General features: G+C 43.3%; 1 protein-coding gene across 5 annotated transcripts; it reads right to left on the bottom strand.

The window, feature by feature from the left end:
* Positions 1 to 1,954: 1,954 nt before the first annotated feature.
* fam78ab (family with sequence similarity 78 member Ab) lies at positions 1,955 to 26,128 on the bottom strand. 5 transcript variants are annotated; one of them, XM_046370109.1, is made up of 3 exons: positions 25,507 to 26,128; positions 23,985 to 24,288; positions 1,955 to 6,202 (listed from the first exon to the last, which is right to left on the bottom strand). In XM_046370109.1, exons 1-3 carry the CDS (start codon positions 25,646 to 25,648, stop codon positions 5,677 to 5,679), a joined length of 972 nt encoding a protein of 323 aa, XP_046226065.1. In that variant the 5' UTR covers positions 25,649 to 26,128; the 3' UTR covers positions 1,955 to 5,676. The 5 variants fall into 5 exon arrangements, with proteins under 5 accessions (XP_046226065.1, XP_046226068.1, XP_046226069.1 ...); XM_046370112.1 differs by having other exon boundaries at positions 25,693 to 26,128; XM_046370113.1 differs by having other exon boundaries at positions 25,698 to 26,128.
* Positions 26,129 to 26,216: the final 88 nt, after the last annotated feature.

Raw genomic sequence — 26,216 nt, 5'->3', positions numbered from 1 at the left:
ATATATTTTGATTTGAAACTTTTTTGGTTATGACATGATTCCATATGTGTTATTTTGTAGAGTTGATATATTCACTATTATCCTACAATGTAGGAAAATCGAAAAAATATAGAAAAACCCTTGAATGAGTAGGTGTGTCCAAACTTTTGACTGGTACTGTAACTCCTAAACTTACCCCTAACCCCTGGTCTAGCTAACATTAGACAGCTAGCTAATATTAGCCACCTAGTCACCTAGCTAGAATCTGTAACATGTCATATATTTTGCAAATTTGTTACATATAGTACATTTAGCAAATTCATATAATAATATAATATGAATTGTAATTCATAACATATTGTACAAAATGGGTTATGGAGATCCACAAATGAATAGGTACCATGCGAAACATAACATACAGTATCATAGCAAATGTAGTGCCTCGGATTTACGTACATAATTATCCTCTGATGCCAGGTTGGCCAATAACCTCTTCTCCTTTCTCTCTCTCTCTCTCTCTCTCTCTCTCTCTCTCTCTCTCTCTCTCTCTATTTCTCTCTTTGGCCATCTCTCTCTCTTTGACCATCTCTCTCTCTTTGACCATCTCTTTCTTTCTCTTCGACCATCTCTCTCTCTAATCCTCCCCTATACTTTCACTCTCTTTCCACCCCTCTAGTTTGTATACGACTTACATAATCAAAACTGATACAATCAATATAAGTAATGTTCAGCAATGTGTTTGCTGTGCACAGCAAGGTGTCCAACTCCTGTCCCTAGGAGGTGCATACAGGGTTCTTTCCCTTGACACTATAGGTAAATGAATGAAAGCCAAGGATTGACTGAAGTCATGGAGGTGTCTACTCACCTGGTTTTGCTCTGAATCAGCAGTTCAGCAGTAAGAGGAGGCAAAAGCCAGCAGACACGTGACATGGTCCTTTTGACTTTGAATAGACTGATTCCCCCACTTATTCAGGGTGGCGCAACGTTACACAGATATAAATGTATTGTGTAGAACAGAAATGACTCTCCACCTTGTAGAATAGGGAATTGTGTCAGCTCTATACATAGCATTTCTATCTGCAACATTTGAAACTTTGTACTCCAGTGTTGTAAGTAAAGCTGGCATATACAGTAACAAATTACATCATGGACTTGTTTGAGTCTCTACTTTTCCTAGGCTTGAGTCATGGGGCACAAATGAGAACAACTTCCTTAAACAAGTGTAACACTAGATTGAGGTTGAATTAGTCAAATACTTACAGTGGTAAAATGGCCCATTCTGACTCTGGCTTCCTGATCAAACGCCTTGGAAGTCCATCTTAGCAGGGCCAGAGCAGAGGGAAAGGATGAACGCCTATGGTCTTCAATAGGGATTTCAGTTAATGCACGTAAGCTCTAAAACAAGTCAACCTTTTAGTGTAAAAAAAGTGATAGGAAATGCACCACATCCTTTTTTCAGTAAGACTTTATTTGACGATAAACTGCTTATAAACTGCCTGTAAATATGACTTGTTAACCACGTAAGTACATGTATATGGATTGTTGTTCGTGATTTGTATCTGATTGCAATAAATGGTTTATTTACTGTATTTACTTTTGTTCATAGATTATGTATTCCAACGTTTACTAATGGTTATTATTAACTATTGATTATGGTTAATAAGCAGTTTATAAGCAGACCTTCAAATAAAGTGTCACCAACTCTTTTTCCTCATAAAGAAGGGAGAAAGTCTCAGTGTTAAAAGTGTGATTTTTCAGACATGGTATCACAGTTGATAAAAGCTAAGGTGTTGGTGGTGTTTGTGAAGCATCTTGACAAGGCGCTTCTGTAGAAAGAATCCCCATATGTTACAGGATGCATATTTCCCCATCACACTGCTGAGGTGAAAGCCAGGTCTATCCACACAGGTCTATCCACACAGGTCTATCCACACAGGTCTATCCACACGTTTGGAGAAAAGTGACAAGGAACAGATAACATTCGCACATTCTTATTTATTCATGAAAAATACTTTTTCCATTTTCTTCATTTTTTTTTTTAAACATTGTGCATTTTCACAGTTTTAAATATTTGCCAGTACTGTTCTGTGTTCAAGTATCAAGTATCAGTGTCAATGACAAATACAAAAAAAAACATACTGTATTTTTGTTTCAGTGCTGCAAAATATATTAGATGATTTTTCAGAAGACAAATCAAAAACACCCAACATTTGAAATACATTGTAGCCAGTTGTGTATAGTCTGCTACAGTTAGCCATAAGGCTACTGAAAACCTAGTCAGAGTTGCAGGGAGCGAATGGCAAGATAGACGGACAACTCTTTTGTTTATATGGGGTAAACTAATAGTAAAGGAAAGGAAACAACGATGGGTGATCCTGAGAGTGAGCTTGGGCTTGTTATTTGTAACTAAAAGAGAAACCTTTTCTGCTGGTCTATGATGTGTAGTGGGCTGTAGTTTACATTACTCTTTTACATAAAGATCTATAGAAAAGGTGGCCGCCCTCAGAACTAAGAGCTGTGGGCTTAGGAATGGAAGGCTACTCAGTGGCACAACCCCAGAAGGAGACATGAAGTCCATGAATTTCACTTGTTCAATGATGGAATCAAAATCTCATGAATATTTACGTAAATGTCCATTTGTCCATTTCTAAAAACAGAACTCGGTTAGAGATGTGTTTTGAGGAAGTAGTTGTACATGAGAGACTCATCAGTAGCACATAACACTGTCAGAGGAAAGACACAAATCGAGGCAATCGCCTTCCCGTGACCTCCCTCTCTAGTGTGTGTTTGTGTTGCTGGGGGCCACGTGCTCTGCTGATAAACGCTGTTAACACTCTGCCCCAGTGTGATGCTGTGATGATCAGATAGCATGCAAGGAGAGACCGCCCCTGCTGTCTTATGACAAGGATGTGCCCTGTGTGAGTGAACAGACGGAGCCATAGTTCAACAACAGCTACAGCTGCACCAGATCAATGAGAGTATTTAGGTCATGCAGTGACTAAGGACAGCTAGCAAGCTACTGATGTGTCAAGGTGTTTTATACATGGTAACAAGCAATCCCTGCTGGGCTTTCCAATAAACCACTCAGCAGTGTGCAGATTGTGACACCAACCCACCTCCTTGTCACTCTATCACCCTGACTACCACCATTACCCCCTTCCACCTCAATCCCGACCCCCAACCCCTTCTAACGCTGACCTTTGTCCTCTAGCCCCAAGAGGCCATCATATATTACTATAGCCAGCCTTGGCACAGCGCAATGCATCTGAAGGGTGCTCAGTATTTCACAGACAATCTATTAATGACAGCACTTCTCCCCACCAGACCCCTCCTTCCCGGCCCAGATGATTGAGTCCAGAGCAGGCTATCAGTCTCTCTGGTTTCTGAGCCCTGGTTTTTCTTAATTATATTCAGCTGCTACTGACTTGCTGCTCTGTCTTTTCTAACCAGGTAAAGATGTCAGATAAACTTCAAATTACGGGTGATATTTGGTTGAGATGTCAATAGATTTGAGTTTAATTTGAAATAAACCAAACCACAAAAACCTGTCGACACTATTTGGTTATATCAAGACAAAATGTCAATGACTTTTGGCAAATTCAATCAAGTAGCCAGGTTGATGCAGTGTGATAACGTTGATAAGGTAGGTTGAAATAACGAGCAAACAATGTTGCCCAGTTGTTGGTGGCATTTGATGGAAATGCTATTCCTCTACCAAGGAAGCTTTGCATCAATAAAATATCACAACATCATAACTAGCATAAACTTAATGAAAAAACAATACCTTCAGTGACAGAAGCAGAGATGCAGTTTTCTTGACCACTTCAAACATCAGTCTCTGTTCTTTTTTTTTAGCTCATACTGCTGATGCTGTTGTTCTTGTTGTCGTTGATATTATAAGGAGATAAAAAGCCTGATGCCAAATTCTATCCCCCAGCTATCCCTCTAAACCCCCGCCCCCTCCCTCCCTCCTCCATGAGAGATTTCAGCTCTGGGTAAAGCTGCCCTGCCCATAGATTAACGAGTGGCTGGGCATCGTCACGTTTATGGAGGTATTTAGCTAGCCGGGGCTCTGTGAGAGGAGAAAAAAAAAGCACCACATTTCTGCAGCGGGCTACAACTGGTAGTGGCAACCCCAGAAGTGGGTCATCTATATGCCAGGCTGAGCCTCACATGCCTACTGCTGCAAAGAGGACAGGGTGAAGGGTGGAGGGATGGATGGATGGAGGAAATAGAGACCAATCAATGGGAGCAGAGAGAAAGATTGATCAGAGAGGAGAAAGTAGGGACCGGGTGAGAGAGTATGAATGGGGATGAACATCAGAAGAGAGAGAGAGTGCGAGGAGAGCAAGGGGGGACTACAGAAAGAGAGCAACCATCTCTGCACCATGTGGATTCACACACAGGCACCCTAAAGCTGAGATTATTTATCTCCCATAGCATCGCATGGAGGACCAATTTTTTATTGCCCCTGTTATGAAATGCACAGTCATTTCCCCTGGCTGCTGCTTGCTGTAATAACAGTATTGATTAGGTGCTAGCAGGGTTGTCCCCTCCGACATCTGTGGAGAGGAGAGAAGAAAGGCAGAGGGAGAGAGGAGTACAGCGACAGGGCTCTGAGATGGAGGGAGTGGTAATAAAGCAAATGAAAGATAACATGATGAAATACTGTTTTCTTTCTGTAAAGGGAGATTGTTGACAACTCTAAAAGTCAGCTGAATATCAGTCTCAATGGAATTGAATGTTGTCAGAAAAACCTCCACAGCCATGCATGATGAGATGACGACCTAACTGACTATTTGAGAGGGTTTGTTTGAATGTCTATTCTCTTTTGTTCTGTGGTAGAAAAAGGGTTCCAGCAGTTTTAGGACCCAATTTGGTTCCTGATAACCCATTGTCCACAAGCCACTGTTCCGTTCCTAAACCCACACACACCAGCACCAACAGTCTGGATGGAAGAAGAGAGAGGACAGGTGAAGGAATACTGCATTGCACTTGGTTTAAGGCTAAACATTTGCAGTGGAAAGCGATTTAAACTTAAGGCAGCATGGATTGAATGACTCTCATGTTTAAAAAAGTACTAAAACTACATGTCACCCCGATACGGTTCGTATTCACATATCACTCATGTGGAGCACAAAATAGCACTTATTCACAAAAAATGCTCTCTCCCAGCCCATAAATAAAAACTCAACTGGTATACGCAAACTTTGTGCATGTATACATGTATGTACCATGTACATAAATATGAACATAAATACTATCTTTTTGTCAACCCACACACACTCCCCATCCCTTCCAACCCCAAACCCCAATCCCAAAAAGCAAAGTTTCTTATTTTAGTTTTTTTTTGCAATGACTTTATCTAGCACAGTGAAACCCGACCCCGTTTGAAGGTAGAATGGTTGCAGTTTGTTCACTCCAGTTTTTAAAGTCAGCTCCAGCTCCCACTTATAGGGGACGTCCTCTTTCTCCAAACTGCTCTTGTCCTTGTTTCACTCTCTCTCTCTCTCCCTCTCTTGCTCAGTTCTTACAAAAGAAAGAGGAGAGGAGAGAAACAGAGAGGCAAAGAGGCAAGGAGCTTGAGGGAAGGAGAAAAGGAGAAAAAAGGAAAGTAGGTAAAGAGAGAGAAAATAAAAAGTGAGAGTAGGTAGAGGAGTGGGAGAAGAGGAGTGTGTTTAACCCCACCAAGGTCATTCAATATTTGGGCGGGATGACCACGATGGGGTCCCCGGTCTTTGGCCGCCACATGAGCACTTGAGCGTCGTTGGCGTTGGGCTTGACCATGGCATTGGGGGGGATGGGCTCGTTCTTGCCCAGGACATGGGGCTGCTCCTGGGCCACAGGCTCACGCAGCGTGGCCCTCTGGCCCAGAGGCTTGTCTGGGTCCACCTCGATGTGGAGCTGCATCCTCCAGCGGATGGTCTGCAGCACCAGGGTCTCGGCCGTGGCCTGATTGATGGCCACCAGCCAGGTGGTGAAGCTCTGGTCGCGGCGGATGCTGCTGAGCTGCGGCAGGTTGCTATCGCTCACAGGCACACCCCATGTAACGCTGGGGTAGAAGTTGTCATTCATGCTAACCGTGAACTTGGTGGCCTTCTTCGTGGGACCCACGATGGTGCATGTCTCTGTGGTGTTGCCATACCACGGGTAGTTGACGCCGTCCGAGTCGCTGATGGCCTGGATCTTGCCATCCCGTAGGTCAGGGAGTTCCCAGCTCGACCTGGACGTGGAAAAGCAGGCAGTGAGATTTAACCCGGTAGGGAAAACAGAGTGAAGCTTAAAGGGATAGTTCACGACAAAATAAAAAATGATGCGAATCACTCCCATTCATATGGGAATAAAGTATCCTAATATATAGCTAAATCCACACAACAGGTGATGTGAACTGTCAACCCAACACAATTTTAGACCACTTTTATGGTGTGAAAACAGGAAGAAATTGTTGATTTTGGGTGAACAAATCCTTTAACGTGGAAGTGGAAACAAAAGGGTGAGACTTGTTTTACAAGTGAGAATCTCTCTGCATGTTGCTACTGCTTTCCTGCCTAGAATCGCTTGAGAGAGATATCAATCGTAATAGGCTCCTACCCACTGTTAAATAAAAGCTGGAGGATAAGAAGAGTGGAGGAGACTATCTATGTCCATGAGAGGCTCAAACAGCCTGACTGAGGGGGTTTGCTCTACAAACATCAGCTCAGGAGGTATTGCGATTCAGGTCAGGGCAGCACAATCATAGCACACCACAGGTTCCCATTGTTAAGAGCCTCCCATCTGTTTAACCTGTGTAGTAAGTCACTATAGGTGCATCTCAATAGTCTTACGTGGCTTTCTTTTCTCATTTCCTTTACCACCTCTGCACTGACCACTGATCTGTCAAAAGCCTATCAGGATTGCTTTACCTCATCCACTATTATTTCAGATCTGAGTGAATTAAGTGAGCCCCTTTGGAATATTGAGACGCAGTGGGGGACAATGTGGGACAGAGGCACCTCATAAACACTCCGGTCCGTCCACCTATCGATTCCCCCTCAGCAGGAAGAAGTAAACGAATCAGCAGAACTACTACAGATGACAGTGATCACCAGACACATGACAGGCCTGCATGGCCATTTATTCACAGAGGAGCTAGATTATGATCTGTAGAATAATAATAATAGTAAAAGGTAAGCCCCAGTCTGTGTGTTTGGGGGGGGGGGGTTAAAGTGTGTGTGTTTCAGTTGAAAGTTTTATTAGTTGTGTACAGTATCCACGTCGTATACACCGTCTTTAATTTCACCTCTATTTAACCAGGTAGGCTAGTTGAGAACAAGTTCTCATTTATAACTGCGACCTGGTCAAGATGAAGCAAAGCAATGCGACACAAACAACAACACAGAGTTACACATGGAATAAACAAGCGTACAGTCAATAACACAATAGGAAAAAAAGAGCGTTTATATACAGTGTGTGAAAATGGCGTGAGGAGGTAAGGCAATAAATAGGCCATAGTAGCGAAGTAATTACAGTTTAGCAAATTAACACTGGAGTGATAGATAAGCAGATGATGATGTGCAAGTAGAAATACTTGTGTGCAAAAGGGCAGAACAGTAAATAAAAACAATATGGGGATGAGGTAGGTAGATTGGGTGGGCTATTTACAGATGGGCTATGTACAGCTGCAGCGATCGGTTAGCTGCTCAGATAGCTGATGTTTAAAGTTAGTGAGGGAAATATAAGTCTCCAACTTCAACGATTTTGGGAATTCGTTCCAGTCACAGGCAGCAGAGAACTGGAAGGAAAGGCGGCCAAAGGAGGTGTTGGCTTTGCCTGCTGGAGCGCGTGCTGCAGGTGGGTGTTGTTATCGTGACCAGTGAGCTGGGATAAGGCGGAGCTTTACCTAGCATAGACTTATAGATGACCTGGAGCCAGTGGGCCTACCGACTAGAGCATACAGGTTGCAGTAGTGGGTGGTATATGGGGCTTTGGTGACAATGCGGATTGGCACTGTGATGGACTGCATCCAGTTTGCTGAGTAGAGTATTGGAAGCTATTTTGTAAATGGCATCGCCAAAGTAGAGGATCGGTAGGATAGTCAGTTTTACGAGGGTATGTTTGTCAGCATGAGTGAAGGAGGGTTTGTTGTGAAATAGGAAGCAGATTCTAGATTTAATTTTGGATTGGAGATGTTTAATATGAGTCTGGAAGGAGAGTTTACAGTCTAGCTAGACACCTACAATATGTCAACAACTACAAATACCTAAGTCAGAACCGTCCAGAGTAGTGATAGTCGGGGGGGCGGGTGTGGGCAGTGAAAGGTTGAAAAGCATGCATTTGGTTTTACTAGCGTTTAAGAGTAGTTGGAGGCCACGGAAGGAGTGTTGTGTGGCAAGCTCGTTTGGAGGTTATTTAACACAGTGTCCAAAGAAGAGCCAGATGTATACAGAATGGTGTCTTCTGCATAGAGGTGGATCAGGGAATCACCCGCAGCAAGAGCGACATCGTTGATATACATAGAGAAAATAGTCGGACCGAGAAATTAAGAATGACAAGGATATCCCTACCAGCCAAGCCCTCCCTAACCCGGACGACACGAGGCCAATTGTGCGTCGCCCCACGGACCTCCCGGTCGTGGCCGGCTGCGACAGAGCCTGGGCACGAACCCAGTGTCTCTGGTGGCACAGCTAGCGCTGCGATGCAGTGCCCTAGACCACTGTGCCACCCGGGAGGCCACAGTACTGTCTTTTATCGATGGTGTTATGGTATCGTTTAGTACCTTGAGCGTGGCTGAGTTGCACCCGTGACCAGCTCGGAAACCGGATTGCACAGCGGAGAAGGTACAGTGGGATTCGAAATGGTAGGTGAGCTGTTTATTAACTTGGCTTTCGAAGAATTTAGAAAGGCAGGGCAGGATGGGTATAGGTCTATAACAGTTGGGGTCTAGAGTGTCACCCCCTTTAAAGAGGGTGATGACCGCGGCAGCTTTCCAAACTTTAGGGATCTCAGACGATACGAAAGAGAGGTTTGAACAGACTGGTAATAGGGGTTGCAACAATGGCGGCGGATAATTTTAGAAAGAGAGGGTCCAGATTGTCTAGCCCAGCTGATTTGTACGGGTCCAGGTTTTACAGCTCTTTCAGAACATCTGTTATCTGGATTTGGGTGAAAGAGAAGCTGGGAAGGCTTGGACAAGTACCTGCGGAGGGTGTGGAGCTGTTGGCAGGGGTTGGGGTAGCCAGGAGGAAAGCATGGCCAGATGTAGAGAAATGCTTATTGAAATTCTCGATTATCGTGGATGTATCGGTGGTGACAGTGTTACCTAGCCTCAAGTGCAGTGGGCAGCTGGGAGGAGGTGCTCTTATTCTCCATGGACTTTACAGTGTCCCAAAACGTTTTGGAGTTAGAGCTACAGGATGCAAATTTCTGTTTGAAAAAGCTAGCCTTTGCTGACTGTGTGTATTGGTTCCTGACTTCCCTGAAAAGTTGCATATCGCGGGGACTATTCGATGCTAGTGCAGTCCGCCACAGGATGTTTTTGTGCTGGTCGAGGGCAGTCAGGTCTGGAGTGAACCAAGAGCTATATCTGTTCTTAGTTCTACCTTTTGAAATGGGCATGCTTATTTAAGATGGTGAGGAAATTACTTTTATAGAACGACCAGGCATCCTCGACTGACGGGATGAGGTCAATATCCTTCCAGGATACCCGGGCCAGGTCGATTAGAAAGGCCTGCTCGCAGAAGTGTTTTAGGGAGAGTTTGACAGTGATGAGGGGTGGTCATTTGACAGTGGACCCATAGCGGATGCAGGCAATGAGGGAGTGATCGCTGAAATCCTGATTGAAAACAGCAGAGGTGTATTTACAGGGCAAGTTGGTCAGGATAATATCTATGAGGCTGCCCATGTTTATGGATTTAGGGTTGTACCTGGTGGGTTACTTGATCTTTTGTGTGACATTGAGGGCATCTAGCTTAGATTGTAGGACTGCCGGGGTGTTAAGCACATCCCAGTTTAGGTCACCTAACAGAACGAACTCTGAAGATAGATGGGGGCAATCAATTCACATATGGTGTCCAGAGCACAGCTGGGAGCCGAGGGGGGTCTATAACAGGCGGTAACAGTGAGAGACTTATTTCTGGAGAGATTCATTTTTAAAATTAGAAACTCAAACTGTTTGGGCATAGACCTGGAAAGTATGACAGAACTTTGCAGGCTATCTCTGGAGTAGATTGCAACTCATCCCCCTTTGACAGTTCTATCTTGGCGGAAAATGTTGTAGTTGGGTATGGAAATCTCCAAATTTTTGGTGGCCTTCCTAAGCCAGGATTCAGACACGGCAAGGACATCAGGGTTGGTGGAGTGTGCTAAAGCAGTGAGAAAAACAAACTTAGGGAGGAGGCTTCTGATGTTAACATCAAGGCTTTTTCGGTTACAGAAGTCAACAAATGAGAGTGCCTGGGGACATACAGGGCCTGGGTTAACCTCCACATCACCCGAGGGTACAGCTAAAGGCTATCAAAACTGGTCGTCTAGTGCGTTGGGGGCAGAGAATAAAAGGAGCAGATAAAGGAGTTAACTGAGGCATGTTGAGTGGTACTAGGGGCTCCGCAGTAAACAAAGACAATAATAACTATCCTAAACAACAGTGTACAAGGCATATTGACATTTGAGAGAGCCATAAAGCGAGGCATAAAGCAATCACAGGTGTTGATTGGGAGAGTTGGTTAAGGCAACAAGGTTAAGACAACAACAACAGCTAATCAACTAAGACAACAACAACAGGTAAAATGGCGATGAATGGGCAGAGAGGATCGGTTAACTACACACGGGGCCTGAGTTGGGGCCGACAGATAAACGAAATGCTTACTTGCAGGTTCCTTCTCGACAATGCAACATCAATAAGAACTAATAAAAGATAAGAATACGAACATAAAGGCAATGGCTCAGTAGAATAGAATATACATTTTAGCGTGTGTGTGTGTCTATGGGAGTGGGTGTGAGTGGGAAATATTGTTTTTCTTAGTGTGTGTGTGTGTGTGTGTGTGTGTGTGTGTGTGTGTGTGTGTGTGTGTGTGTGTGTGTGTGTGTGTGTGTGTGTGTGTGTGTGTGTGTGTGTGTGTGTGTGTGTGTGTGTGTGTGTGTGTGTGTGTGTGTAAAGAACAAGGATTATGTTTCATCCATGTCCATTCTTGTTGCTACAAATCACTCCAAAACAAGTTGAACAATCTTTCTATCTATAAATACTGTATATCTCAGACAGGAGTCAAACTGTTACATCAATTCCACTGTGAAGGGCCAACGACTGCAGACAACGGCAACAAAGCACTCTCCTCATATTTTTATCTTGATAACACATGGTTTCTTGAGAACAGAACATGCCCAAGCGCAAGAACATTTGCCTTGTGTTCATCATGCTCCTTTTCTCTCTCCCCCTATTGGAGGTCTAATGATACTACAGGATCTAACTACTCTTTATTTTTCATTACAGTACTATACTATTTTCAGTATAGTGCTGTCGTTCAAAACCTTGGGAGGTGCTCTATTGAAATAGATCCTACAGATGTAGGATCTTAATTTGATCACTCTGTTGTTGCTGAGAATTTTCCAGGAAATGCAAACTTGTAGTGTATTTGACTTTTAAAAAGGCTTTTAAAGTTTGTCATTTCCACATAGAAATGTCAGACCTGATTTGCCCTTGTGAAAAAAATGGTCCATTAATTATTATGCCATACAAAATGCCCATTAATTATAATCCACATAGTAATTCAGATTTCCAGTTGCTGCAGGATTATTTTCCTACTATAGCAAACTGGCTACAGAAGGAAAATGAAGATCTTACATCTGTAGAAAGGACCCAATGGACTAAACGGCCAATCAACTGTAGTGGTGAGCGTTGCTTCTTTTGATGTTGAGTGACGGACTAGATACATGACAAGCAGAGACACCAACAATTTGCTATACCCTCTTATAAAGTGACACAGTTGAAGTCAGAATTTTACATTCACTTAGGTTGGAGTCATTAAAACTCGTTTCTCAACCACTCCACACATTTCTTGTTAACAAACTATAGTTTTGGCAAGTTGGTTAGAACATCACTTCGTGAATGACACAAGTCATTTTTCCAATAATTGTTTACAGACAGATTATTTCACTTAGAATTCACTGTATCACAATTCCAGTGGGTCAGAAGTTTACATACACTAAGTTGACTGTGCCTTTAAACAGCTTGGAAAATTCCAGAAAATTATGTCATGGCTTTAGAAGCTTCTAATAGGCTAATTTACATCATTTGAGTCAATTGGAGGTGTACCTGTGGATGTATTTCAAGGCCTCCCTTCAAACTCAGTGCCTCTTTGATTGACATCATGGGAAAATCAAAATAAATCAGTCAAGACCTCAGAAAAAGAATTGTAGACCTCCACAAGTCTGGTTCATCCTTGGGAGCAATTTCGAAACGCCTGAAGGTACCATGTTCATCTGTACAAACAATAGTACGCAAGTTTAAACACCATGGGACCACACAGCCACCATACTGCTCAGTAAGGAGACGCGTTCTGTCTCCTAGAGATGAACGTAATTTGGTGTGCAAAGTGCAAATCAATCTCAGAACAACAGTAAAGGACCTTGTGAAGATGCTGGAGGAAACAGGTACAAAATTATCTATATCCACAGTAAAATGAGTCCTATATCGACATAACGAAAGGCCGCTCAGCAATGAAGAAGCCACTGTTCCAAAACTGCCATAAAAAAGCCAGACTACGGTTTGCAAATGCACATAGGGACGAAGATCATACTTTTTGGAGAAATATCCTCCGGTCTGATGAAATAAATATAAAACTGTTTGGCCATAATGACCATCATTATGTTTGGAGGAGAAAGGGGAGGCTTGGAAGCTGAAGAACACCATCCCAACCATACCAAATGGGTGGCAGCATCATGTTGTGGGGGTGCTGTCACGACCATCGTAAGAAGTTGACCAAGGTGCAGCGTTGTGGGCGTCCATTTTCCTTTTTATTTTGGAATGACACCAACAAAACAAGAACCAAAACGAACAACCGTGAAGCTTTAGGGCTATGTGCCACAAACAAAGTTAACCACCCACAAAGACAGGTGAGAAAAAGGACCGCCTAAGTATGGTTCCCAATCAGAGACAACGATAGACAGCTGTCCCTGATTGAGAGCCATACCCAGCCAAAACAAAGAAATACAAAACATAGAAAATAGAACATAGAATGCCCACCCCACATCACACCCTGACCTAACCAAATAGAGAAATAAAACAGCTCTCTAAGGTCAGGGCGTGACAGGTGCTTTGCTGCAGAAGGGTCTGGTGCACTTTAAAAAAATAGATGGCATCATGAGGGGGGAAATTATGTGGATATATTGAAGCAGCATCTCAAGACATCAGTCAGGAAGTTAAAGCTTGGTCGCAAATGGGTCTTCCAAATGGACAATGACCCCAAGCATACTTTCAAAATGGCTTAAGGACAACAAAGTCAAGGTATTGGAGTGGCCATCACAAAGCCTTGACCTCAATCCTATAGAAAATGTGTTGGCAGAACTGAAAAACGTGTGCAAGCAAGGAGGCCTACAAACCTGACTCAGTTACAACAGCTCTGTCAGGAGGAATGGGCCAAAATTAACCCAACTTATTATGGGAAGCTTGTGGAAGTCTACCCGAAACGTTTGACCCAAGTTAAACAATTAAAATGTAAACTTCTGACCCACTGGAGATGTGATGAAAGAAATAAAAGCTGAAATAAATAATTCTCTCTCCTATCATTCAGACATTTCACATTCTTAAAATGAAGTGGTGAACCAAACTGACCTAAGACAGATCATTTTTACATGGAATAAATGTCAGGAATTGTGATAAACTGAGTTTAAATGTATTTGGCTCAGGTGTATGTAAACTTCCGACATCAACTGTATATCTTAATTGTGCTAGTATAAAGGAGGTTTTATTGCAAATTTTTATCAAACAGTGAAGGGAGAGATTATTTAGACGGGATACTCAGACACATGGGTGGCGAGTTGACTAATTCAGGGTAATCAATCATAGCATCCTTGAGCATTTGTATGCGTGTCTGCGTGTGTGTGTACACATAAATGGGTTTGATTGTGTCTGGGCTTCTTGACATATCCTCAACAAACAATGTGGGTGTGTGAGTATGTCTGTTGGATGTTGGATGTTGTGGGCGAGTGGATGTGATGTGTCTGAGCCTGTGTCTCTGTGCCGATGCGAGTGTGCACAGTCTGGAAAAACTACTTGGGACAGCCCCCTTGAGTCTTAGCACAGTGTGTGGGGTCTGTGTGTGTGCATGTATACAGCATGCGTGCCCACCAGTGGAGGATGGTGGAAGGAGCTATAGGAGGACAGGCTCATTGTAATGGTTGGAATAGAATAAATGGAACGGTATCAAACACATCAAACATATGGAAACAACATGTTTGACTCTGTTCCATTAATTTCATTCCAGCAATTATCAAGCCTCCTATGGTGCCCACCTACAGTGCCTTCAGGAAGTATTCATAACCCTTGACTTATTCCACATTTTGTCGTGTTACAGCCTGAATTCAAAATGGATTAAACATAATTGTTTTCTCAACCATCTACACACAATACCCCATAATGACAAAGTAAAAACATGTTTTTAGAAATGTTTGCAAATGTATTGAAAATTAAATTCAGAAATATCTCATTTACAAAAGTATTCAGACCCCTGAGTCAATCAATACATGTTAGATTCACCTTTGCCAGCGATTACAGCTCTGAGTCTTTCTGGGTAAGTCTCGAAGAGCTTTGCACTCCTAGATTGTACAATATTTGCACATTATTATTACATTTTTATTCAAACTCTGTCAAGTTTGTTGTTCATCATTGCTAGACAAACATTTTCAAGTCTTGTCATAGATTTTCAAGCTGATTTAAGTAGAAAATGTAAGTAGGCCACCCAGGAACATTCAATGTAGTCTTGGTGAGCAACTCGAGGGTATTTTCGGACTTGTGTTTTAGGTTATTGTCCTGCTGAAAGGTGAATTTGTCTCCCAGTGTCTGTTGGAAAGCAGACTGAACCAGGTTTTCCTCTAGAATTTTGCCTGTGGTTATCTCTATTACATTTATTTTTATACTCAAAAACTCCTTAGTCCTTGCCAATAACAAGCATACACATAACATGATGCAGCCACCACCATGCTTGAAAATATGAAGAGTGGTACTCAGTGATGTGTTGTGTTGGATTTGAACCAAACTTAACACTTTGACCCAAACTTAACACTTTGACCCAAACTTAACAATTTGACCCAAATTGCCACACTTTTTTTCATTTTTACTTCAGTGCCTTTTGCAAACAGGATGCATGTTTTAGAATATGTTTTATTCTGTACAGGCTTCCGGGGGCGGCAGGTAGCCTAGTGGTTAGAGCGTTGGATCTAGTAACCGGAAGGTTGCAAGATTGAATCCCCGAGTTGACAAGGTAAAAATCTGTCATTCTTCCCCTGAACAAGGCAGTTAACCACTGTTCCTAGGCTGTCACTGAAAATAAGAATTTGTTCTTAACTGACTTGCCTAGTTAAATAAAGGTAAAATGAAAAAAATCCTTCTTTTCACTCTGTCATTTACACTACCAGGCAAAGGTTTTAGAACACCTACTCATTCAAGTATTTTTCTTTATTTTTACTATTTTTACATTGTAGAATAATAGTTTAGACATCAAAACTATTAAATAACACATATGGAATCATGTAGTAACCAAAAAAGTTTTAAACAAATCAAAATATATTTTATATTTGAGATTCTTCATATAGCCACCCTTTGCTTTGATGACAGCTTTGCACACTCTTGACATTATCTCAACCAGCTTCATGAGGTAGTCACCTTGAATGCATGTCAATTATATATTCAATGTCTGTGGGGTATTGTTGTAGTGTAAAAAATTGAATCATTTTTAAATTCATGCTGTACCACAACAAAAAGTCAAGGGGTGTGAATACATTCTGAAGGCACTGTATGTGCTTGTATCCTTTGTGTGTGTGTGTGTGTGTGTGTGTGTGTGTGTGTGTGTGTGTGTGTGTGTGTGTGTGTGTGTGTGTGTGTGTGTGTGTGTGTGTGTGTGTGTGTGTGTGTGTGTGTGTGTGTGTGTGTGTGTGTGTGTGTGTGTGTGTGTGTGTGTGTGTGTGTGTGTGTGTGTGTGTGTGTTACATCACTGTGTCTATACACCTAACACTCCTATACCACTAAAAGTGAATAATAGACTACTGCTGATCTATTCCGCAGCTGTAAGACTGGGTGTCTGGCAAATTCAGAAACCAGGGCACGCACCTGAGCTGATAGAGAAATCATCCAGGGTATTATCCTGAGTCACTCTGTCCAATTAGACCAGAGCATCCTGGAAGTTTACCGCAGTAATTGACAGACCTCAGAACAGGAGTCTCAATAGAGGGAGAGCTTACGTCCTGCATCTTAACTAACTCCTCAAACATGGATGACACAGCTCTGGGTTATTAAGAAGCTACTAAGTACATTTTGTCTTTCTCTGAGATTGCAGTCAAAAGGGCAACACTGAATGATAATGGCAATGAGATTAAATGTATGAAGGCATTTGTCAAGACTAACAACAAGTTTTACAGGGAAATCATGGTTCTCTCTTTCAGAGAATAGGCTCTATACTACACAGAAAAGCATAAGGGGGAAATGCTACTATATTTACAAATCTGACAACCGGGGCATTTTTTATACCTCAAATCAGCAGAAATGTGTCGCTTTGAGGTCAAAGCTGCTCTGAGAAAGAGAGAGGTTGTTAATGCCTGTTTCATCTCTCTCGCTCTTTTTCTCTTACTCTAGTCTCTCTTCAAATTAGGTTTTGTTTGCAGAGCAGAGGGACATGTCTCTCTAATCTCACACAGCATTAATATTGTTTTTCCGATTCAGTGTCTCTTTAGGCCCAGAGCGAGAGATTAACACACACACACAGACAAACACGCACAGACAAACACACGTAGCCAGACTAGTGAAAGGGGAGAAGGCAATGTAGGGGAGGAGATCGCAGTATTGGGATGGTGTGTGTAATCTGTGACATGCAGACCCAAACATCACATGCTGTAACGGGTGAAGATAAACCCTCAGAATTCTGGGTATACGTCAACTTGTGGTCGCCTCCACAGGATGTGGGACAAACTGAATTTGTGTGACATTGTGTAAGTCACAGACATCTGTAAACAGTCACCGAGCTGAACGAAAGGGGTATTTTAATGAAGTGTCTGGCCTTTAATTAATTTCCTAATATTTTGAGAATAATTTGATTTCTCATACCACAGTTTTGGTTGACTCCAGTAGTCTACCTCACAATGAAACCTGGCTTGAGTTGATACATTTTACAAACAGTGTTTGTGAAAGCCTTCTCACTGGGAAAAAAATAGTTGAGTCAACAGTGTTTCAACGTAATTTCAACCCCAAAAATGTATGTAATAACTTGGAATCAATGTGGTTAACTGATCGCATTTGCAAAAAGTAATAAACATAAGAATTTTGTATTCTTTTTAACCAGCTTTGAACCTAAATCCAATGATATGGTGACCTTTTTTGTTGATTTCACTTTGAATTCACATTAGTTGACCACTCAACCAAACGTAAATCAAAATTATACTGAACAAAAATATAAATCCAACAAGCAACAATTTCAAAGGTTTTACTGAGTTACTGTTCATATAAGGAAATTGATCAATTGAAATAAATTCATTAGGCCCTAATCTATGGATTTTACATGACTGGGAATACAGATATACATCTGTTGGTCACAGATACCTTTTTTTTAAAGTAGGGGTGTGGATCAGAAAACCAGTCACAAATGGTGTGACCACCATTTGCCTCATGCAGTGCGTCACATCTCCTTTGCATATAATTGATCAGGCTGGTGATTGTGGCTTGTGGAATGTTGTCCCACTCCTCTTCGGTGGCTGTGTGAAGTAGATGGATATTGGGAACTGGAACACGCTGTCGTACACGTCGCTCCAGAGCATCCCAAACGTGCTCAATGGGTGACAATGTCTTGTGAGTATGCAGGCCCTGGAAGAACTGGGACATTTTCAGCTTCCAGGAATGGTGTACAGATCTTTGTGAAATGGGGCTGTGCATTATCAAGCTGAAACATGAGGGGAAACTGCACATTTTAGAGTGGCCTTTTATTGTCCACAGCACAAGGTACACCTCTGTTATGATCATGCTGTTTAATCAGCTTCTTGATATGCCACACCTGTCAGGTGGATGGATTATCTTGGCAAAGGAGAAATGTTCACTAACAGGAATGTAAAGAAATGTATGCACAAAACTTCTGAGAAAGAAGAGTAGACTTCTGAGAAAGAAGCTTTTTGTGCATATGGAAAATTCCTGCGATTTTATATTTCAGCTCATGAAACATGGGACCAACACTTCACATATTGCATTTATATTTTTGTTCAGTATAATAATTGATTTGATTCTGCAATAGAGGATGGATTTGCAGTATGAATAAAAATATACATCTTCCTTCTAATTATCACTAACTCATCATGACGCATGGTTCAGTGATCCAGCTACAAGGAAGCCTAAAGTAGACTGTTGATGTTCTAGAATTAACACCTCCAAGCTATCTGAAAATACAGTGCATTCGGAAAGTATTCAGACCCCTTTATTTTTTCCACATGTTGTTACATTACAGCCTTAATCTAAAATGGATTAAAGTTTTTTTCCCTCATCAATCTACACACAATACTGTCATGTTTTGTCTTATATTGTCTTGTCATTTTGCTTTCCCTTCTGTTCGTTTTCCCCCTGCTGGTCTTATTAGGTTCGTTCCCTTTTTCTATCCCTCTCTCTCTCCCTCCCTCTCTCTCCTCTCTCTATCGTTCCGTTCCTGCTCCCAGCTGTTCCTCATTCTCCTACTCACTCATTTAGTCTTTCCACACCTGTTCCCTATCTTGTCCTCTGATTAGAGTCCCTATTTCTCCCCTTGTTTTCCGTTTCTGTCCTGTCGGATCCTTGTATACTGTTCACCGTGCTGTGTCTTTGTCTCGCCCTGTCGTGTCGTGTTTCCCTCAGATGCTGCGTGTGAGCAGGTGTCTGAGACTGCTACGGTCGGTGCCTTCCCGAGGCAACCTACAGCTTATGGTCGAGTCTCCAGTCTGTCCTCGTCACTACGAGTGGAATTAGTTTTTTATGCTTTGTTTACCGCTCCGATTTGTCTAGGAGTATTGCATATTTCCTTTACTGGAATAAAGACTCTGTTTTCGCCAAGTCGCTTTTGGGTCCTCATTCACCTGCATAACAGAAGGATCCGACCAAGAATGGACCCAGCGACTATGGATTCTCTCTACTCTACTCTCGAGTTCCAGGGAGCGATGCTCGGCAGACACGAGCAGGAATTGTCTGCTGCTCGGCATGCCGTTGAGACCCTGGCCGCTCAGGTCTCCGACCTCTCAGGACAGTATCAGAGTCTTCGTCTCGTGCCACCAGCTACTTCCGGGTCTTCCGAGTCTCCGGAACCTAGGGTTAATAACCCACCATGTTACTCTGGGCAGCCCACTGAGTGCCGCTCCTTTCTCACCCAGTGTGATATAGTGTTCTCTCTCCAACCCAACACATACTCAAGAGAGAGAGCTCGGACTGCCTACGTCATATCACTCCTTACTGGTCGGGCTCGGCAGTGGGGCACAGCTATCTGGGAGGCAAGCGCTGAGTGTACTAACGATTATCTGAACTTTAAAGAGGAGATGATAAGGGTTTTTGATCGTTCAGTTTTTGGGAAAGAAGCTTCCTGGTCCCTGTCTTCCCTATGTCAAGGTAATCGATCCATAACGGATTACTCTATAGAGTTTCGCACCCTTGCTGCCTCCAGTAACTGGAACGAGCAGGCGTTGCTCGCTCGTTTTCTGGAGGGACTCCACGCTAAGGTTAAGGATGAGATTCTCTCTCGGGAGGTTCCATCCAGCGTGGATTCTTTGATTGAACTCGCTATTCGCATTGAACGACGGGTAGATCTTCGTCACCGAGCTCATAGAAGAGAGCTCGCGTTAACTGTGTCTCCCCTCTCTCCGACACTACCATCTTTCCCCACTGACTCAGGTGTTGAGCCCATGCAGCTGGGGGTATTCGCATTTCGACTAAGGAGAGGGAACGGAGAATCACCAACCGCCTCTGTCTCTATTGCGGTTCCGCTGGTCATTTTGTCATTTCATGTCCAGTTAAAGGCCAGAGCTCATCAGTAAGCGGAGGGCGACTGATAAGCGCTACTAGACGGTCCTCTCCGTCAAGTACCTGTACTACCTTACCGGTCCATCTACGCTGGACCGGATCGGCAGCTTCCTGCAGTGCATTAATAGACTCTGGGGCGGAGGGCTGTTTTATGGACGAAGCCTGGGCTCGGGAACATGACATTCCTCTCAGACAGTTAGGGGAGCCCACGGTCATGTTCGCCTTGGATGGTAGTCCTCTCCCCAGTATATTATGTGAAACACTACCTTTAACCCTCACTGTATCTGGTAACCATAGTGAGACCATTTCTTTTTTGATTTTTTGTTCACCTTTTACACCTGTTGTTTTGGGTCATCCCTGGCTTGTGTGTCATAATCCTTATTTTGATTGGTCTAGTAATTCTATCCTTTCCTGGAACGTTTCTTGTCATGTGAAGTGTTTAATGTCTGCAATTTCTCCTGTTTGTTCTGCTCCCTCTTCACAGGAGGAACCTGGTGATTTGACAGGAGTGCCGGAGGAATATCATGGTCTGCGCACGGTCTTCAGTCGGTCCAGAACCAACTCCCTTCCTCCTCACCGGTCGTATGATTGTTGTTCTGATCTCCTCAAGAAGCGTTTTGCATCCGCTCCTATCCTTGTTGCACCTGACGTCACTAAACAGTTTATTGTCGAGGTTGACGCGTCGGGGGTGGGCGTGGGAGCCATTCTGTCCCAGCGCTCCGATACTGACGATGGGGTCCACCCTTGCGCGTATTTTTCTCATCGCCTGTCACCGTCGGAACGTAACTATGTTGTGGCTAACCGTGAACTGCTCGCCATCCGTTTAGCCCTAGGCAAATGGCGACAGTGGTTGGAGGGGGCGACCGTTCCTTTTGTCGTTTGGACTGACCAAAGGAACCTTGAGTACATCCGTTCTGCCAAACGACTGAATGCGCGTCATGCTCGTTGGGCGTTGTTTTTCGCTCGTTTCGAGTTCGTTATTTCTTATTGCCCGGGTACTAAGAACACCAAGCCTCATGCTTTATCCCGTCTCTTTAGTTCTTCTGTGGCTTCTACTGTTCCCGAGGGGATCCTTCCTGTTGGGCGTGTTGTCGGGTTGACTGTCTGGGGAATTGAGAGACAGGTTAAGCAAGCACTCACTCACACTCCGTCGCCGCGCGCTTGTCCTAGTAACCTTCTTTTCGTTCCTGTCTCTACTCGTCTGGCTGTTCTTCAGTGGGCGCACTCTGCCAAGTTAGCTGGCCACCCCGGCGTTCGGGGTACGCTTGCTTCTATTCGCCAGCGGTTTTGGTGGCCTACTCAGGAGCGTGACATGCGCCGTTTCGTGGCTGCGTGTTCGGACTGCGCGCAGAATAAGTCTGGTAATTTTTTTTCTGCTTCTGCTCCTGGTCTTGCTGGGTCTCAGTCTGTTCCCTGCCATCGCATCTCTCCTGTTCTTGTTCCTGCCCTTGCTGTGTCTCAGTCTGTCCCTAGTTGTTACTCTCCTGGCCTGTTTGGTCCTGTTTGCTCTAAAGCTTTCAGTTCTCTACCCGTGTCTCATTTTTTTTTTAGAGTAGTACCCTAGTTTCCCTTTTTATCGTTTTCCGTTACGGTCCTGAGGAGAGGAGTTGGGTTCTTTCTCGGGACGTGCTGGACCGTTTGTGATCTATGATTTCCTCCGTTGCCGCCAGTGTTCCTCCTCGAGAGCGCCAGGAGGCGCTCGGTGAGTGGGGGGGTACTGTCATGTTTTGTCTTATATTGTCTTGTCATTTTGCTTTCCCTTCTGTTCGTTTTCCCCCTGCTGGTCTTATTAGGTTCGTTCCCTTTTTCTATCCCTCTCTCCCTCCCTCTCTCTATCGTTCCGTTCCTGCTCCCAGCTGTTCCTCATTCTCCTACTCACTCATTTAGTCTTTCCACACCTGTTCCCTATCTTGTCCTCTGATTAGAGTCCCTATTTCTCCCCTTGTTTTCCGTTTCTGTCCTGTCGGATCCTTGTATATTGTTCACCGTGCTGTGTCTTTGTCTCGCCCTGTCGTGTCGTGTTTCCCTCAGATGCTGCGTGTGAGCAGGTGTCTGAGTCTGCTACGGTCGGTGCCTTCCCGAGGCAACCTACAGCTTATGGTCGAGTCTCCAGTCTGTCCTCGTCACTACGAGTGGAATTAGTTTTTTATGCTTTGTTTACCGCTCCGATTTGTCTAGGAGTATTGCATATTTCCTTTACTGGAATAAAGACTCTGTTTTCGCCAAGTCGCTTTTGGGTCCTCATTCACCTGCATAACAAATACCCCATAATGACAAAGCAAATGAAATAAATATCACATTTACATAAGTATTCAGACCATTTACTCAGTACTTTGTTGAAGCACCTTTGACAGTGTTTACAGCCTCAAGTATTCTTAGGTATGACGCTAAAAGCTTGGCACACCTGGATTTGGGGAGTTTCTCCCATTCTTCCCTGCAGATCCTCTCAAGCTCCGTCAGGTTGGATGGGGTGTGTTGCTGCACAGCTTTTTTCAGGTCTCTCCAGAGATGTTCAATGGGGTTCAAGTCCGAGCTCTGGTTGGACCACTCAAGGACACTCAGAGACTTGTCCCGAAGCCACTACTGCGTTGTCTTGGCTTTGTGCTTAGGGTCATTGTCCCGTTGGAAGGTGAACCTTGGGCCCAGTCTGAGGTCCTATGTGCTCTGGAGAAGTTTTCCATCAAGGATTTCTCTGTACTCTGCTCCGTTCATCTTTCCCTCAATCCTGACTGGTCTCCCAGTCCCTGGCACTGAAAAACATCCCCACAGAATGATGCTGCCACCACCATGCTTCACCCGGTATAGTGCCAGGTTTCCTCCAGATGTGACACTTGGTATTCAGGCCAAAGAGACTCTTGTTTCTCATGGTCTGAGAGTATTGAAGTGCCTTTTGGCAAACTCAACGCGGGCTGTGGCACATGCCTTTTACTGAGGAATGGCTTCCATCTGGCCACTCTACCATAAAGGCCTGATTGGTGGAGTACTGCAGAGATGGTTGTCCTTCTGGAAGGTTCTCCCATTGCCACAGAGGAACTCTGTAGCTCTGTCAGAGTGACCATCAGGTTCTTGGTCACCTCCCTGACCAAGGCCCTTCTCCTCCGATTGCCAGCTCTAGGAAGAGTCTTGGTGGTTCCAAACTTCTTCCATTTAAGAAGGATTCCATTTAAGAAGGATGGAGGCCACTGTGTTCTTGGGGACCTTCAATGCTGCAGACATTTTTTGGTACCATTGCCCAGATCTGTGCCTTGACACAATCCTGTCTAGGAGCTCTACGGACAATTACTTCGACCTCATGGCTTGGTTTTTGCTGTGACATGCACTGTCAACTGTGGGACCTTATATAGACAGGTGTGTGCCTTTCCAAATAATTTCCAATAAATTGAATTTACCACAGGTGGACTCTAATCAAGTTGTATAAACATCTCAAGGATGATAAATGTAAACAGGGTGCACCTGAGCTCAATTTCGAGTATCATAACAAATGGTCTGAATACTTATGTAAATAAGGTATTTCTGTCTTTATTTTATATTGTGTGAAGATAGATGAGGGAACATTTTATTCAATCCATTTTATAATAAGGCTGTAATGTAAAAAAAATGTGGGAAAAGTAAAGGGGTCTGAATACTTTCCAAATGCCCCAGCGCCATTGAGAGGTGAACATGAATAATAAAGTAGATTGCGGGTGGCAGGTATTGTCTGTCATTTTAATTCTAAGTTATTTTTTATTAGGCCTTTGTCTAATCAAATGTGATAATTATTTAATTGTAATGTGGTTGGGTTTAGATTTAGGTTGATACTCACATCCCTTTGGTTCCATATTTGTTATAGAACTCCATGTGGTTGCATGCTTGAATCCAGCCAACGGTCCACGTCTCTTTTCCGGCCACGGGCGGCACTAGTACCCGAGCAGAGGCTCGGAAGTGCGGTGTCCGATAGCGCAGAACCACGCTGGATGACTCGTCGATGCTGGTTGGCGTGGAGTCAATGGAGGAGTTCACCTCGAGAACGATGATACTTTCACGGAAACTCTTGGGCTTACACCTGATACTCTGGATACAGCCCATTGCATTAAATAGCAATACAATCCACAACAACGTCCCGAGGTCTGGAGGAGAAAGACGCATGGAAACAGCAAGAAATTCACAATTGCATCCACATTTTCAATAGTCAAAAAAGACCCCCAAAAAACGAAAAAGGGTGGCACTGTCAAATGGCCAGTGTTCTCCGTTGAGAATGACTAGGCTATCTCTTTGCTGACATGTTCATAAAAGCCATGCACTTTGCAACCAGTTCTGTATTCCAACACTATGATGGAAAATGTAATAATTTACTCAATAATGGAAGAGTTGTGATTAAATTCATATCAGCATGCTTTCTGCTTTTCATTGGCCATCAGATCACATCACCAAAACAGAGCCGATGCAACTTTCTTTTCCGTGTCTTGAAGCTTCCTCCATCAATAGAAGTGCCTCCAGATGTGTGCTGTGTGCTCTCTCTCACCTCCACAAGCAGCTCGAAATCGACCTGGATTACTGGCAATTTGCGACCGTTGGATATGTGCAACAGCCACTGCTCACATGTGCCTTGTGGTCTAATTAAGCAAACTTAATTGATAATTGTGACCTAAGCATAATTTACAAAAACTGCTAACATAGCATTTCGACGTCATATTGGCCGAGCTCAGCGCCACTAATTTTTTTTACCCTATTCATGTCAATTTTCATTCTGAACATGCGTAAAATCAACTTTTGCCTCAATTAAGCATTTTTACACTGGTGAAAGCGTTCCATTAAAAAAAAAGTAGTTTTGGTGTGGATAGGAGGTCAGCAATGGCTTGTGTTGAACAACGTCTTAATTATGTAACAATAAACTGTTGACGTTTAATACCACAGTAGGCTATAATAGGCCCCCTTTGCCACAATGCCACATAAAAATGGACTACATGAGGAGCACGTGCACATTAATTTAATCATATGTATCAAAAGTATTCCTTTATACATATTATATAACCCCTCTAGAATATGTTGCTTAAGGTTCACACTACAATAGATACACAGCCCGCGTGCAATCCCACAATAACTCTTTGCACGGGGACTACATGAGGGATAAGAATACATCTATCATAAATATTGCTGTCCTTACAACGCCGCAAATTGTAGACATGGTATGCAAAAGGATATTGGTAAAGTGACGTTTAGCCTACAATAAAACAATTGGAAAATATTACTTTGCTGAATGAACTAACACTCGCACTGGACTTTCCCCTCCCCCTACTAACTCTGATTTTGCTGATAGCTACTTTACTGAAGAGAAATGTACTTACTATGACTGTGATTTGTGGTTGTCCCACCTAGCCATCTTAAGATGAATGCACTAACTGTAAGTCGCTCTGGATAAGAGCATCTGCTAAATAACTCAAATGTAAATATAAATGTAGTCTCGTTGCAAAAAGCCTGTTGTAGCATTAACCAAATATATTTATTTTTATTTTTTGGAAATAGAGGTTTACCACACTTTTGTCCAATGCAAGCCCGTCTTTGTGAATTGTCCCCTCAAGACAGTTTTTAGGACTGCCCTAGATGCGTGCGCGCATGGTTCGAGTGGTAATTCCGTTATCTTCCCAGTTGGTTCCCTTCTCTTTTTTTGTTGCATTCAATTTCAAGGTCCTGTAGTGGTATCATTTCAACTTACATTTATTTAATCGTGGGTTACAATGAACACCGGAAATATTCAAAGGCAACCAGGTTAACTTTCCCCTCTCCGTTTGGATGCATATCTTCTTGTAGATCAACTAATAAAAAACTATTTTAAAACATGGAATGTCCGATAACCCAACCATGCTCCCTCCTCAATCCCTGTCATTTGAGTATAATTTAGTCCCAATTCCAAGACAGACTGTCATTTCTGTGTGCTGGTCCCATCGCGGCCACAGCACTTTCGCCCTCCCGCATTGGTCTATTCTAGCGGCTTGAGCTTCAGCTCCTTTATTTAAGTACCTTTGAGACGACACTTCCCCTCGCCACTGCAAGCATT

Source organism: Oncorhynchus gorbuscha, linkage group LG11 (assembly GCF_021184085.1).
Source record: "Oncorhynchus gorbuscha isolate QuinsamMale2020 ecotype Even-year linkage group LG11, OgorEven_v1.0, whole genome shotgun sequence".
NCBI classification, from domain to species: Eukaryota; Metazoa; Chordata; class Actinopteri; order Salmoniformes; family Salmonidae; genus Oncorhynchus; species Oncorhynchus gorbuscha.
This window is presented reverse-complemented; position numbering and strand designations above follow the sequence as displayed.